Consider the following 15,823-nt stretch of genomic DNA (forward strand, 5'->3'; position numbering starts at 1 on the left):
AGAAAAAGTATCGTCCGAATAAATTAGTAAAACATAAACAATTAGGCAAATTTAAGATTTTCATTTAAAACTTTACTCGAACTTTAATCTACGTTTGGGATAATTATTTAGAAAAAAATCTTAAATTTTAAGTACTGTAATAAACTATTTATTACTGAGATCAAAAAAATGGGCTACATTTATGGTTGTAAAAAATTGACCTTATAATAAGCAATTTCAGACACTGTTTATCTCTCTAAACTGAATAAATCTTTCTTTAGTATGTTTTGTTAAATAAATAAAATATAAAAATGATAAAGTCAAAAAATCTTAATGTGGTACTAAAAAAATATTATGTTAACTAGGTTAATACTTATATATATGCTAAAGCTTTCAAATAAACAATTGTCTATAAATTATTATGGATTTCTTCTTCTTATAAGTAATTAAGCAAGCATATTTTATCATTTCAATGCATAAATGTAATATACTTAAGACAATAAGTAACTAAAGAACTATTTTTAAATGTCCATAACTACAACAATTAGTTCTTTGTTAAATAAAAATATCTAGAATGTTGTAAAAGTAAACACGAACAATTTTAACTCGCCTATTAGTATTTCCTACTTTCATTTTCAGTAGATTTTTTTTTAATTCTTTGTTTATATAAAAAGTCGATTAAATGCCATTATAATTAGCGCTGACATTCAATTCCTTAGGCTCGCAGACGCTTGTTGAGTCAAACTTATACAGTTGTGTCTGCCAACGACCAGTTTGCTGTAAAAAAAAAACTTTGCTTCGAATATGAATAACAACAAATTTGATTAAAGTAAAATAATTTAATCAAACTTGTTGTAATTCACATTCTTTTTATTTTTTTTTCCTTTTATCAATTTTTTATCTAGGAAATGGCCAAGGCAAATGATAATGTAATATACATCATTTTGCTTTGGGGCCAAATCGTAAAAGATATTAACATTATTTATAAAATAACCATTTAGGAGTTTAAATAACATGCAAACTAAAGTGAATAAAAGAAAAAAAAAAATTTGGTTATAAGGCTTTAATAATAATGAAAAAAAAAAAACCTTTTTTTTTGGAGGGACCCTATGAAATAATTCAAACCCCAAACCAAACTTTTTTTTTCTATTTAAAGACAAAGGTGCGTTCTCTAAAATAAAAAAAAAGTTTTTTAGATAGCTCTTAAGATAAGGAAAATAATTGACATTAAAATTTTATGTTTTTCAAAAATTAATAAATTTGCCAATAAAATTAACTTTATGCTCGTAGGTCTGCTTGCACATTTGCTCTCAGCAAATGTTTGTTTTTATACATTATCATTCTTAAATCTATAACCTTATCTCTAACCCAGCCTATTCAAAAAAAATAAAAACAAAAGAAAAGTTTAAATAATAAAAATAAAAAAATATGACTAGGCAAATCTGCAAAGTAGTTGCTGGTTTTTTAAGCTACCCTTTAAAAGAGACCCAACTGAGGTTATTGAATCATTATATTATCACTCACAAACTATATTGGGATAAAGCTGCCTGCTCTCTTTTACACTTTCTTAATTATACTTTACTAAAACTAGTTTTATGCATAAACTGACTGTTGCGAATAAAGTACATATAAAAAATATTTCTTTTTTTGGTATTGAATAAAAAATATTTTTATCAAGTTCTAAATACCTGTGTTGTGGCCTGATGTTATAGGGGTCCAAATGGCCACTTTTAAAAATATTTGAGTTGAATTTTGCAAAATTGAAATCCATGGCTGGCACGTGTACAAAAAGACTACATTTCTTTTAGATTTGCAACCTTCCACACCATACTACTTTGCATATTTATTTTAGTAACAATCTTAAAGTTAATCAAAACAAATTTTTACTTATTCTTTTAAATATTATATAGCACATTATACAAAATAAAAAACGAAACAAACAAAGACATCACGATTACCCTGCCATTCTTTGAGTCAAAAAGCTGTCCTGATTTAGTTTACAAATGTCCTAAGTCATCATGAGCCTTTTATATTCCTTTACAGATATTTTTTAGTTTTTTTTTAAACTCATAAAAACTGAGCTCTTTAACAAAATTGGTTATACAACAACAAAAAATTCAAATAAGTTAGCTAGATCTCATTTATAATCTATAAAATAAATTTATTTGAAAGCTTTTAAAAAACATTAAAACTATCCTGAGTTTTTTTATAAAAAATCAAAGCTACCCTAAGTCAGCCTGAGTTAAAAAAATTTTAAAACATTGTGAGTTATCCTGAGCTCTACTGATTCATACTAAAGTTTTCAAAAACTTCATAAAATCCTGATTATCCGAGTGTGTGGAAACAAAAGTTTCTGATACAAAGCAAAATGTTTAAAAGATAAATTTTTAAAGGTCAATTATATCCAAGTTTTTAATAAGTTCAAAATTTTTTTTTTTACCTTATCTTAAAACCAGTGTACTAAGATCTTTAGGGAATAGCATTTTTTAAATGTTACAAACGGGTGGGTGTCACTTTTGCACGAGCGTCATTTTTCACGAGCGTCACTTTTGCACGAAGGGTCACTTTTGAACGAGCGTCATTTTTGCACGAATGGTCACTTTTGCACGAGGGGACACTTTTGCACGGCGACTCTTTTGCACGAGCGTCACTTTAGCACGTGGTGACACTTTTGCACAGCGTCACTTTTGCACGGAGGGTCACTTTTGCACGAGGGGACACTTTTGCACGGCGACTCTTTTGCACGAGCGTCACTTTAGCACGAGGTGACACTTTTGCGCGGCGTCACTTTTGCACGGAGGGTCACTTTTGCACGAGGGGACACTTTTGCACGGCGTCACTTTTGCACGCAGGGACATTTTTGCACGGCGACATTTTTTACGGTAGCATTGTTGCATAACGATACTTTTGCACAACGTCACATTTTTACGATGAAATTTTTGCACAGCGTCATTTTGGCACGATAACTTTTTCGCACGGAATATCAATTTTGCATTTTGGTAAAATGTTTTTTATCTGGTACTAAATTTGTAATATAAAATGAAACTGAAAACTAAAATTCTATAAGACATTTATATTAAAGGCAAAAAATGGAAGATTAAAAATATTAAACAGTATAAGTTAATGTTAGAAACAAACAGAAGAAAGATGAATAAAATTATTTATAAATGAATCATACCAGGGACAAAAAATTAAATTTATTTAGAAACTAGGATAAAAAAAACTTTAAGTGTAAGTAAATTGTTTTAGTTTATTTTGAACTTTAATCTATTAATTAAAAGCTATGTATTTTTATATATTTTACTATACGGTTATAGGTTTGTTGTCCATATGATTGACCTAGGATTCAAAACTTAGACCACTTAAACTAAAGACACATATAGAAAAAATAAAATTAACACAAGTAGTTTATTTATTAAAACAAAGATAAAAACATAGTTTGATATAAAATTCATACGTTAACATATAAATTAAAATTCTAACCACAAACTTGTACTTACTTACGCTTTGATGTAAAACGATCAAAGTCAAATATTTGAATGCATTAACTAACAACAAAAGTAAAAACCTAACGCTCCAAGGACATTAACAATAGACTGGCAATATTTGAAAAAATAAAAATTAGAAGCGTGCAAAAGTGAAGTTCCGTTGAAAACTGACTGATTGTTTAAAATTTTCGCAGATCATAAGTATATCCGTGAAAATATAATGCCGTGCAAAAGTAACGCTATGCAAAATTGTCGCCATACAAATGTAACGTTGTGCAAAAGTTTTGACGTGAAAAATGTCGCCGTGCAAAAGTGACGCCGTGCAAAAAATAACCCTGCATGCAAAAGTGACGCCGTGCAAAAGTGTCCCTCGTGCAAAAGTGACCCTCCGTGCAAAAGCGTCCCCTCGTGCAAAAGTGACCCTCCGTGCAAAAGTGACGCCGCGCAAAAGTGTCACCTCGTGCTAAAGTGACGCTCGTGCAAAAGAGTCGCCGTGCAAAAGTGTCCCCTCGTGCAAAAGTGACCCTGCGTGCAAAAGTGACGCCGTGCAAAAGTGTCCACTCGTGATAAAGTGTCGGTCGTGCAAAAGAGTCGCCGTGCAAAAGTGTCCTCTCGTGCAAAAGTGACCCTTCGTGCAAAAGTGACGCTCGTGCAAAAGTGACCCGTTCCCGTTACAAACAGTTAGTAAAACGCAGATTCTTTAGAATACTATTTCTAATGTAATATAGATTAAATAAATTTTGATTACAGTTAATCAATGTTTTCTTTTAAATTAAAAATTATTTGAAAAAGATCTGTTTCTACAAGTTGCTTTAAATTTATTCATGATGTGACTGAACAACTTTTAAAGTAACTTGCTACAAAAATACACAATTTTTCAACTTTGTGGCTGATGGAGTAAAAATTTCTGATTTGTTTATTATCTCAATAAAAAAACTACTTCTCCTAAATGTTTTAAGTTTACTAAAGTTCAAACAAAACTTTTAGTACAGTAAGATTAATACTGTAATCACAGTATAAACTGTTTATTTATTTTATTTATCTATTTTATTCTATAAGTGTGTTTTGCTTTTTATGTTTATTTTAAATAAATTATGTTACTAATTTTTTTGATTTTATTATTAATTTGTTTTTACTTAGTTTGTAGTTATTTAATGATGATTTTATTACAATTTGTTTGTTCTTGAATCGTTATAACTATAAGATAGGTTTAGCTTTAAGGATTGTTTACAAAATGTTAGCATATGACCTTGTAGAAAAGTCTATCATAACTGTTATACTACTGCGGTGCACTACATTAGGTGCGTTCTTTTTGAGTCTAAATTCTTATGAAGTTTATGAATTTAAAGAGTTTTCTTAATGGAGTTTTTCATCAAAGCCGGTACACAATTATTTCCACGCACCGGAACCCGGCTATGTATATTGAGTAGTCGAAAGTTCGTTTAATTTTTCGAATGCTACAAAAACTTAGTTGAAAAAACAAATTAAGCAGGGAAATTTAAAAATAAAAGATAAAAACAAAACATTAATTTTTTCTATTCTTTTTTTTAGGTTGCACGAAAGAGCCAGTGTCCCTTCTAGGGGCGTAGCGTGCCCTTGGATTAGTCAATAAAAAAGAAACACCTCAATCCAAAATGTTTGAATTAAAAAAATACGGCATTGAAGTTTTAAGCTGACTTTTTTTATTACCCATACACACTGTAAACAATTTAAAATTATTTAAAGAATATTGTATAGCGAAATTTTTAGATTTTATTTATTTTTATTTGTTTTGCAAGCTTTTTTCGAAATTCAAGTTTTTTTTTTTCAAAAAACTAAAAATACTATCATAAACTTTTTTTAAGTCGTTTTAATTTGTTTACAATGTGTTTGTTTGATAATAACCAATTTGTAAAAAAAAACTTTCAGCTTAAAAATTTAAGCTCGCATTTTTGGATCCCATATATTATGCATTGAAGTTGATTTTTTAGAATTAATTTAGCCGAGGTAAAAGTTTCTTTAAAACATTAAAAATTTTGCACAAACTGGTTTTTTTTGAAATTTCCTAGACACAAATTCTTTTTAAGCCGGAAAATCAAAAGTAGTCGAAACAATAAGCACCCTAGTATATCATAACACTATTCAAATACTTCGAGTATTTTTCAGTAAATTTGATTAAAGTTCTACTTTACTGACTATTAGAAGTTTAGTTAGCTAACTTTATTTATATGTGTTGCGCCATAATAGTCGGGGATTTAATGTTTAGTTGCTAAAACAACAATAACTGTACATACAAGTGCAGTATGAAACTATAAAAAATTTATAAATGTCAATAAGTTTAAGTAAAGCATTAAGAAAGTATGTTAAAAATTGTAAGTATTTTTTAGTGCTTTAAAATATTGATAAAAAAGATAATTTTATTTTAGTTAAACTATCTTAAGGAAAAGTAGTCACTTAAAGTATAAATTACTGTGTTTAAATACTAATAGTCTATTGGTCCTCTAATTCAAAAACCTTTGATAAACATTATAAAAGCAAGTAAAAACTTAAACTTTAGTTAAGTTAGATTTACATTTATTTAAAGTTAATAATTACACACAGCCATGCCCGTAGCTTAGTACTTTTCTGCAAATTTGCAGCAACATCCAGTCTTTTGAAAAAAAATTGCTTTAGCTGAAAAATAGTCTGTTTTCTTAGTTTAGTAATTGTAAATAATTTTTTAGCATTAGTAAGGGATAATTTAAACATAAAAATAACTCTAGTATACTTTTTAAAACTTTAAGTTTGTTTAAGTTTTATAGAATCGCATTGAGCTAAAATAATATAGAAAGTCTATATTTGTTCTTTAAAATTAGGGTTTCCCAAAATGGGCGATATCGCCCCCTGGGGGCAACAATTTGTAAATGAAGAAAGGGGGGGGGGCAATTTCAAAACATACACTAGACATTCTTGAATTGCAGATGAGGAGCGAAAAAAATTTCTGAGTTTTTTAAATGGTAGCATTTGCTTTTTAAGTAGTTTTGTTCGAGGAGGCAATAGCTTTTTCAAGTAAGGGGACAATTTTAAAAAAAAGTTTGGGAAATCCTTTTTTAAAGCCTAACTTATAAAAAATAAAAATAAACGTTTCTTTATAAAAACTCTTTTGGCTAAAAATCTTCAGATTGAAAATTTGTTGATATTATGAATAATGTTTTATTTTACATTAACATTTTAAACGTTTTGGCTTTTTATCTGATAAAAGCAACAATGTTCAGTAAATATTTTCAGAAAGATTATGAACTTTATGAAAATTATATATTTAGCCTAACAAACTAAATTCAAAAAATAAAGACTTTTTTTTACTTATTTAATGTGAAGATTTCAACTTAAGTACAAATGTGGCGACACGTAAAGAGTCATATTGGGTACGAAGATATCTCCCATTAGTAAAAATTTAATTTATATAATTAAAGCATAAATGTATCTTTTTTTACAATATACCTATCGAGATATTTGAACTTGAAATCAATAAAATAAACATGTTTATCTTTTTTAAGGCCAAGACATGATAATATATATTAGTTTGTTTAGAGTAAATGTTGTGATTACATACACATAGTTTTTAGAACACTAAAAAATGTATATAAAAAATTATAAAAAAACTAATGTACGATATAAAATAAAGTAAGGGAAAATAAAGTAATCTACTATTTTATTTAAGCTAAAGAATGGGTAGAAAAAATAAATAACTCGAACAACTAATTAAAATTAGAAGTGTGGCAGTTTCAGACAACAGTAGCTTGAAACTGATATTAGTGCTTCATCAACTTCTGAACTAGTTGTAAATACTTCTGACCATTTTCCTCTTTCCACGTCATAAAAAGCCATTTCCAAGGATTTACGGCTAAACGTTAAAATGTTGTTTCCCAACGGCAAAGTTTCTCTAAAGCCAATATTATGGCTATAAAAGGGGTGACCAGCGCAGAAACAAGTGAACTTGTTGCTGACGATGTCAAACACCTCGCTGCCAGTCTGAAGCCCGCCAAAAACGTACAACTTGTTTCTCAGGGCTACCGAACTGATAGGATCCCTTTCATTGATCATATCCGGCATTCTGGCCCATTGGTTGCTGGACGGAACGTACGCCTCCACGGTTCTAGTTGAAAACCACCCTTCTTCTTCACGGTACAACTTTCCGCCTGCAGCAACAACCCTGCCCCCAAAAACGCAAAAGTTATTCACTGTTCTGAATCCTGTCATTTGCGCTCTTTTTTCTAATTTGCCACTTTTCGGAAGTAAACAAATGAAACACTCTTTTCGTTTGTAGTTCGCTATACCTTCAGCTTTATTTCTGCAGTGCATATAAACTTTATTCATTAAGACGCAGGCGTTCAAAACGACTTGTCCGCCAACTAAGTACGTCTTTGGTTTAGACCATTCATTCGTGGAAGTTGAGTAAGAGCTAATTGAAATTCCACGCTTGACTTCACATATTGTGTACATAAACCTGTTTACAATAACTAATGTAGAAGGATATCTGACAAAATCAGACTTGGTCAAAGTGGCTGCTTCTGTAAGATTGTTTGTTAAACGGTAAACATTTGACAAATCAATATCCTTATTCAACAACCTTAATGAGCAACCTCCACACACTAAAACGTCAAAATTTTTCTGACTGCAATATCGGTTTAGCAAGTTAACAGATGCTGGATCGTTTAAAAATTGCTTTTCAATACTACATGGAGCACTTTTTATGTACTCAACACACTTTTTACACCTTGAAAATGAGTTTTTCTCGCGTAGCAAACTGTTTATAGCTGCTGGCGACATTAAAGGCAAACGGATTTGTTTTATTAACTCAATTGCAAATCTACTTCTTTCTTTGGGGCTGTGTTTTATCCAAGATTCGGCAGCGTTCAAAATTTCAATCTCTGATGTTGTATTAAGATTGGAGCTTGCGCACACTTTTCTAAATAAACTAAATCTCAAGTTTACGTGTTTTTTCTTTTCAACGGCAAGACAAAACCATCTTTCAATGTAGTTCAAAGCCTGTATTTTAGCTTTTTTGTTAGTAAAAATAGTACAAATTTCATACATGAGGCAGGCATTGTCTAGTTTCAAAATTCTATGTTTTCCTTCCTTCTTGTTGTTAAACTTCAAATTTGTGACGATATTTTTAATGTTTTTCATTTTCGTGTGAGCTAATCTTTTATCACCTGGCCATAAAATTTGATTAAAATTATAATTTATCAATCTTCACAAACTTTATTTTTTATTTACTGTAATTTACACACTTAAATTATTTGTAAAAATATATTTTTTGATATAAATTTAAATGATCATATATAGTTAATTTTTGCAAATAATACTCAGTTTATTTAAGAGTTTTACATTATAATTTTAAAAAAACATAAGCATTTGAAAAAAACTAATAATAATGAATAATAAAAAAACAATGTTCACAAACCATTTTCAATTGTCCTATTCAAGTATAGTTTTATAGGTTGTTATAAGGGATTTAGAACATTATCATTAGTAGCTTTTGGTTTTCCGTAATTATTGTTGAACAGCTCATGAGAAGCAACGTTTGTGGGTTGCATCATTATACTTCTTTTACAAGTTATGTTGTCATTTAAAAATGACATTTTTAAATTAGATCAAGTTGTTACTGCAATTTTAAACATCTTAAATTGTTTACTACGTAAAAGTTAATATATATAAAACTGAATATAACATCATTTGTCAAATAATAAATTAAATTAAAGTTGTTGTATTCAAATAAATTTTTATACATAAAATTAAAAATAAATATATAAACAGAAAATTAGTATAAGTTTTTAAGTAGCGTACTATTTAAAATAAATTGTTTCACAAACTCAGGCTGACGCAACTCGGTTAATATAAACAAGAGTTTCCAAAACGTTTTTTTCTGAAGGACCCATTTAAAAAAAGTTGAAAAAGCTATAGCCCCATCCTGAAACATTTCTTAAAAAACTATCATTAAAACTGCCTAAGTCCTTTTTTCTGTTGATTATCAACTTCAGAACATCTAGTGTAAGTTTTGAATTTAGACTTCATGGCTTCGTTTGCTTCTCATGACTCACTAAAATTTTAAATTCCTCCTAATGGGACCACAGGGCCCATTTGGCAAACCCTGATGTCAAAACTAGTGAATTTAAAAAGCGCATCAACCTCTTAAGCAAATTGTTTAAAACAACTGACTTACAAAAAACTATTTAAATATACTTTGATTAAAATAAATAAAGTTGATTACTTTGCTTAAGAAACTTTTAAGGTTTTCAACAATTGGTTTTTATGTATATGCACATTATTGTCTCTGCTTGGTTTTGTTTAAGTGATGAAACAACAGTATTTGAAATTATTATCTTTAACCATAAATTTATGCAATAGTCAAGCAAGCAAATTATGAGAAAGATGGCACGAGATAAAAATTCATTTAATCAAAAATGTTCAAAAATTTTGCTACACACAGAGTTTTAACAATTTTATTTAGTTTTTACTACTTTTATTAATTATTATGGTGATGTTTATTGTGATATGTAATAACTTATTATAGGCACAATTATTTCACTTTCTAGTTCAGGTACTCTAAATAGTTATTTGTATATGTTTCAACCATTAAGTTTCAATCTTGCAGTTCAGCTGAATGAGTTTTAAAACTGTCATTGCGGTCTTTGTGTCATCAGAGCACAAAAAATTAATGATTTATACAGAAAAATTTGAAACACTATTGCAGGTCAGTTGTGGTTATTTTTACAAAAAAAATAACAGGTAAAGTTATTAAGAAATGCTTCTTGCAACATTATAAAATTGGGTACTAAATTATTTTTTTTTAATTAAAAAAAAAAGTTATGAACATGAAAAACTTCTAGCTTAGCTATAACTATTTAGGGATTTTAAAATAAAAAAATTTTGAAAATTTTTCTTGTAAAGTAGATAAAATAAAATATATAAGCATAAAAATTACTATTAAATTGATATATTTTTCTAACACTTGATTCAAGTAATTATAGAATACCCTTCCCAACCCTCCAAAATAGACATTATTGTGAACTTTTAATTAATGGTGCCACTAGTTAGCTAATTGAATAAAAATCATTAGTTTTTTAAGTTAGTACTATAACACAAGCTTTTATAACTTAAAATTGAAGTATTCATATTTTCTAGTAGAATTAAATTTGTCAACCATAAATGTTCTAGTAATTGACAGCAAAAGCAAATCAATCAATTTTTGGGGCTATTTAATGCTTGTAATAACTTTAGTAGTTTGTTGTGCATAAGTTTTATTTCTATCTAAAACTTTAAGATTACTCTGTTAGTTTACAAGTTTATGAACACAACTACATAGCTAAGTACTAAAACAATAACTATAAAAACAAGACTAAAACTTTAATACTTCAAAAAACTGTTTTTACATTTGACAAAATTTTCTTATGCAATATAAAATGGTTCTCCCATCTTAAATTGTCAATATATTTTAACAAAGGAAGGTAAAGTCAAATAAAAAAAATTGTTTATATTGTTTACACTCCTAAACATAACTAATTTATGTTATTGACAAGTGTAAGATAATGTATAGATAAATATAAGTTACTTTTTTAGACTAAATGTAAATAAATAAACCTCGAGAACAATTTAAATTTAAGTGAAAAATACTTTTGAAGCTGTAACTAAAGAGACATTATAAAATATTTAAAGAACTCTAAAACAATCAAATATTGTTTAAATAGTACTTTTTATACTTGGACCATAAAAATACACTAGTAAATTTTATGCAGTTTTTACTAAACAACAAAGGTCTAGTTCTCAGTCTCTAGGTCTTATCAACAACAATCCTTCAAAATAATGATAAGATTGACTTATATACTTGCGTTCTGGTTGACTGATTTTGTGACACTCAACTTTCAAAAGATTATTATTTACTAATCAAAGAATGAAATCCTATGAAAGATACATTCCATTACACTTTCTTATTACTAATTTTAAAATAAAATGAGCAGGAAACCAAAGTAATAAATAGCTTCATTGAAAAGATTTTAGTGTTATCTAATACATTTTAGTTAGCTTTGTTCTTTTTCATACAATTTTCAAATGTTAATTGACTTTCTAAGGTATGAATGTTGTTTGGTACACTAAATTTGTTTATGCTACTCATCATATTAAAATGCTTTAATTACAATCTCATAAATACTAGATGATACTTTATATAAATCAGACAGGACATTTTCACTAATGTATCTATTTAAAAAAGGGGACACAAAATAATATAATAAAAACTCTCCGTTTGAAAATATAAATTACTTTTATAAGCTAAATGTAAATAAGACTTAAGAAAAATTTTACTATACTTGAAATATAAAAATACACTAGTAAATTTTATGCAGTTTTTACTAAACAACAAAGGTCTAGTTCTCAGTCTCTATGTCTTATCAATAACAATCCTTCATAAAAATGATAAGATTGCCTGAGATACTTGCGTTCTGGTTGACTAATTTTGTGATACTCAACATTCAAACGGTTATTATTCAATAATCAAAAATAAAATCCTATGAAAGGTACAATCCATTACCTCTCTATTTCTTCTTATTTTTAGAAGAGGTTCTTTACTCTACTCTTTGCTTGATAGTAGAATTAAAAAACGTTGTTTTTACTTAATTGAATTGATAAACATCAAAACGAAAAAAAAGAACAATATTAAATTTGTATAAATTCAATCCAGTCATAAAACTTATTTAATAAAATATTAAGTAGGTTACCAATAAGGTCAAAAAACAGTTTTTATAAGTTTTTTTTTAAACTTTTGATAATAATACTCAAGAACTTTTCATATTAATAATTTTTTTTTTATGGTAACCAACAAATCATAAAGCAAAATATGCATTTTGCTACAATATTAAAAGCTAAAGAAATTTTAAGCTGATCTAAACTGACTTGAAACATTTACTGACTAAATGTTTTTTAAAATATTATCAAAAGTTTTTGTAAAATAGAAAAAACAGCCACAAATATTATTTTATATTGATAAATTTTATTGATTTAAAATTCGAAAAGCTTAGCTTTTTTTAGGTTACAAGACAATTAAAATTTGGACAACTCAAATTCCGACAATTCAAGTTTTTAAAATAATATTCAAAAGACTATATCTCATAAGTAATATAAATTTGAAAAATAAAAAAATATATATGTAGATCTTATTAATACATACAAGCCATTTTCTTGTTTGGAAAATCTTAAGTATTTTTCAAGATATTTTAAAACTATTAGCAATAACTATGTTTTTTACATTATTTAAGCCATTTCTCAAAAGATATTGAATGTTTTGCAAAAATAAAAAAATGGGTTGTAGATATTAATATGACCTACATATGTATTTTTTTTATTTTACAAATATAAATTACTTTTTAATTTGTTGCTCTTTCAATTTTTTTCAAGAACTTGAATTGACGGAATTTAAATTGTCCGAATTTGAATAGTCGTGTACCCAAAGTTTAAGTTACACAAAACAGGAACAAAGTATAACTTATTTGTACAAAATATTTAAACTGTAAAGCAGTCAGAGTTTGTATGTTTACAATTTGAATCAATATAAAAAACTATTTACGAAAAAAATAAAAACAGTAGCGCAAGATGACTATTGGCAGTTTTCAATTTTAATTGTTAAAGTTGCTTTCTTACCTAAAAGTTATATGAAAATTTTAGTAGAAACTAGTTTCAATTTAAAAATTTCTAAAGTTATTTGAAGATGTTATAAATAATATGACTTATAAATTTTTATCATATAAAAGTTTTATGCTGCGAATCTAATACAAAAAATAACTTGAACATTTTTTTTCTTTTTAAACTGACTTTTAAATTAGATATTATAGGTTTTCCAATAGGCTTCCCCAACTTTTAGTTCTTGCATTTACTACGTAGTCTTACGAAAACATAAAACAAAAAGATAAGCGGTATTTTTTTATGTTTTAGGTTGCTTCTCTTAAAAGGACATAAAATATGTTCTAAAAGATCACTTCTGAACACTTTTTAAGGAATATTTATAAAGCTACAATATGTTCTCATAAACTAAAAAGTTGAACTCAAACAATACTTGAATAAATTCTCAATTTTTTTCATTTAAAGTGTGAACATGCCTTAAATTAACTAACGATATCTACCCTCAAAGTTTTGGTTTTCATCTGTAGAGGTTCTGTTAATAGTGCTTTCCAGATATTTGTCCCTCTAGCGGTGGTAATTTTTTCGCAGTAGTAGCAGGATGTCTGAACTGAAGTAGTGGATGCAACTAGTAGTATTTGTTAGTAGCGGCCCAGGCTTTGTGGTTAATGCGTATAATTCTCTAATAGTTATAATTTTAGTAAGATTAAAATACAAAAACAAAGCAAACTGTTTTTTATCATATCAAAGTGAAATTTTCGACCTTGAGAAAAACTAAAAACAAAGCTCAGCTCATAGCATTAAAAGCTAAAGTAGTATGTTGTAGACGACAAACAATTATAAAACTATACTATATTACAAATTAGTTGGACAACTTTGTCAAGGTTGTTTATAACCGCAAACATAATTTTTAAATTTTAGAACTTAAAACTTATAATTTTTTTAATAAAAATAATTGTCATAGTATTTTGCTTGTATTTGTATTTGTTTGTATTTGTACAGTATTTTCTGTACAATATTTGTTTAATTTGATCTTTTTTGTGTTGAAATAACATGTTGTTTTTTATTTTTGTAATCTATTTTATTAGTACATGTGATTAAAATATTTTAGCGTCTCTCTATTTAATATTACACTTGGAGAAATTTTTTGACATGCTATATTGTTTACGAGCGTCATTCCATTTACGGTACAACTTTTACGGTTTTTACTAAAGTTCTTTAGCTTTGACGCTCATCCACATCCTTATCTTTACTTCCACAATAATGTTTTATACATCATCTTTTAGCTTAGAGTATTTAGTTTGTGAACTATTATTAATCTAACGATAAACAAATAGTTTTGATTTGATATTTTTTTTATGCATATAAAATAATATTCTGCTCATTCTCTATGTACGATTTTTTATAAAACAAATTATTTTATAAGAAAATAGGTGATTTATTGTTTTCATTATATTATGGTTTATCTCAATAAATATTCAACTAAAAGTAAAATGAATAAAAGATTCACACAGTACTAATTATTCTGCATTGTTACCATGCACAGTTTTTATTTTAACGAATTACTTTTTGAAATATTAAGCATTGAAATTTTCCTTTTTTTTTTATTTCAAGCTATAGTCTTTGAATTAGCCGCGAAGTTATTCGAGCAGAACGTTTTCTGAACTTTTTTAAATCTTAGCCAAAAAAAGTCTTAGCAAATTAAGATATTGATTTATAATTAACATAAATAAAAAATTGCAGTCCACATGTTTCTACAGAAAACTTTTTACTCAAACTACTATATTTTAAAAATTCATACAACATTACAACAACTCAACAAAAATATATAAGTTTATAAATATCAAAGTGGACCCACCCTATGTCTCATCTTTTGTAAAAAAAGTAACCTTTACCCTTGTTAATCCATGAACTAGTGTTTTATTTTAAGTTGTCAACAGAGCTAACATGGTTGTTCTTGATGATTTTCCTAACTATTTCAGTTTCTATTGTACTGTGGTTGTAACTAATTGATTTATTGTAAAAAGTTATTTAGCTAATTCAAAAAAACTTTTTTCAACATCATACAGTTACAACGACACAATCAACTATATTTTATATATATTATTTATATTTTTTTTTATACAAAAAGTATTTCTTACACCAAAAAATATTTCCAAAATTAAATAAAATCGAAAATGTTCCTATGAATTCTGTTGAGTAATATGGGCACCCATTTGTGCCTATAACTATTTTTCTACAGGCTACAGGATCTTTCAATCGAACTTAAAACAAAAACAGATAATTGTTTTTAATTTTAACATTTTTAATTGATTGTTTTTAACATAAATACATTAAACTAAAATATGCTGTACAAACTTATAGTTAAAAAACTATGTTGTCAACTAATCATATTTAGGTCACATGTAAGCAGTTTGAAAAACAATGGTCAAAACATAAATTTTCTACATCTGCAAATCAAAAACAAAAAATATATGTTTTTTTATCTACAACAAACAAAAGTTGTGATATAATGAGAATAACAACAAATAAAAAGAGCACAAATAATTGTTTTTTGAATGGTTAAATTTTGGTACTTAGTATCAACAAAAAAAAAAAAAAACTATTTTTTTTTTAATCAGAATTGCTTTTTTTTACAATCATACTGACTTACTTTTGGTTATAAAATACTGTTGATTGTGTGTTTGTAACTGTATGACTGTTGAAAAAAGTTATTTTGAATTAGC

General features: G+C 27.2%; 1 protein-coding gene across 1 annotated transcript; it reads right to left on the minus strand.

Annotated features, from left to right (window-relative positions):
- Window positions 1–7,193: 7,193 nt before the first annotated feature.
- Window positions 7,194–8,615, minus strand: LOC145828743 (kelch-like protein 38). Its single transcript, XM_082936496.1, has one exon. The coding sequence runs from the start codon at window positions 8,613–8,615 to the stop codon at window positions 7,194–7,196; it is 1,422 nt and encodes a 473-aa protein (XP_082792622.1).
- Window positions 8,616–15,823: the final 7,208 nt, after the last annotated feature.

The sequence above is a fragment of the Thalia democratica genome, chromosome 2 (genome assembly GCF_965202585.1).
Source record: "Thalia democratica chromosome 2, ktThaDemo2.hap1.1, whole genome shotgun sequence".
Classification (NCBI taxonomy): domain Eukaryota; kingdom Metazoa; phylum Chordata; class Thaliacea; order Salpida; family Salpidae; genus Thalia; species Thalia democratica.